Source organism: Myotis brandtii, unplaced genomic scaffold, assembly GCF_000412655.1.
Source record: "Myotis brandtii unplaced genomic scaffold, ASM41265v1 scaffold207, whole genome shotgun sequence".
Classification (NCBI taxonomy): Eukaryota; Metazoa; Chordata; class Mammalia; order Chiroptera; family Vespertilionidae; genus Myotis; species Myotis brandtii.
The window spans coordinates 895,598-895,867 of NW_005357736.1; the positions used below are offsets into that span (position 1 = coordinate 895,598).

Consider the following 270-nt stretch of genomic DNA (forward strand, 5'->3'; position numbering starts at 1 on the left):
CGAGCCCCCGCTGCCCGCAGAGCCCTGTCCGTCCATCCTGCTGCAGCAGCACATGGCGGACCTGCTGCGCCAGGACCCCGACGTGGCGCCCAGCTTCCTCAACAGCGTCCTCAACCAGCTCAACTGGGCCTTCTCGGAGTTCATCGGCATGATCCAGGAGGTGGGGGGCCTGGGGGTCGGGGTGCTCATGATCCAGGAGGTGGGGGGCCTGGGGGTCGGGGTCTCATGATCCAGGAGGTGGGCGGCCTGAGGGTCGGGGTGCTCATGATC

The 270-nt window shown here is 68.5% G+C and overlaps 1 protein-coding gene across 1 annotated transcript in view; it reads left to right on the forward strand.

The window, feature by feature from the left end:
* Positions 1-270, forward strand: part of RNF123 (ring finger protein 123) — a 26,986-nt gene that overhangs the window by 21,297 nt on the left and 5,419 nt on the right. The window contains exons 27-28 of the mRNA XM_014538995.1: positions 21-214; positions 252-258. Coding sequence (XP_014394481.1) covers positions 21-214; positions 252-258 — 201 coding nt within the window. The remainder of the gene's footprint in view (positions 1-20; positions 215-251; positions 259-270) is intronic.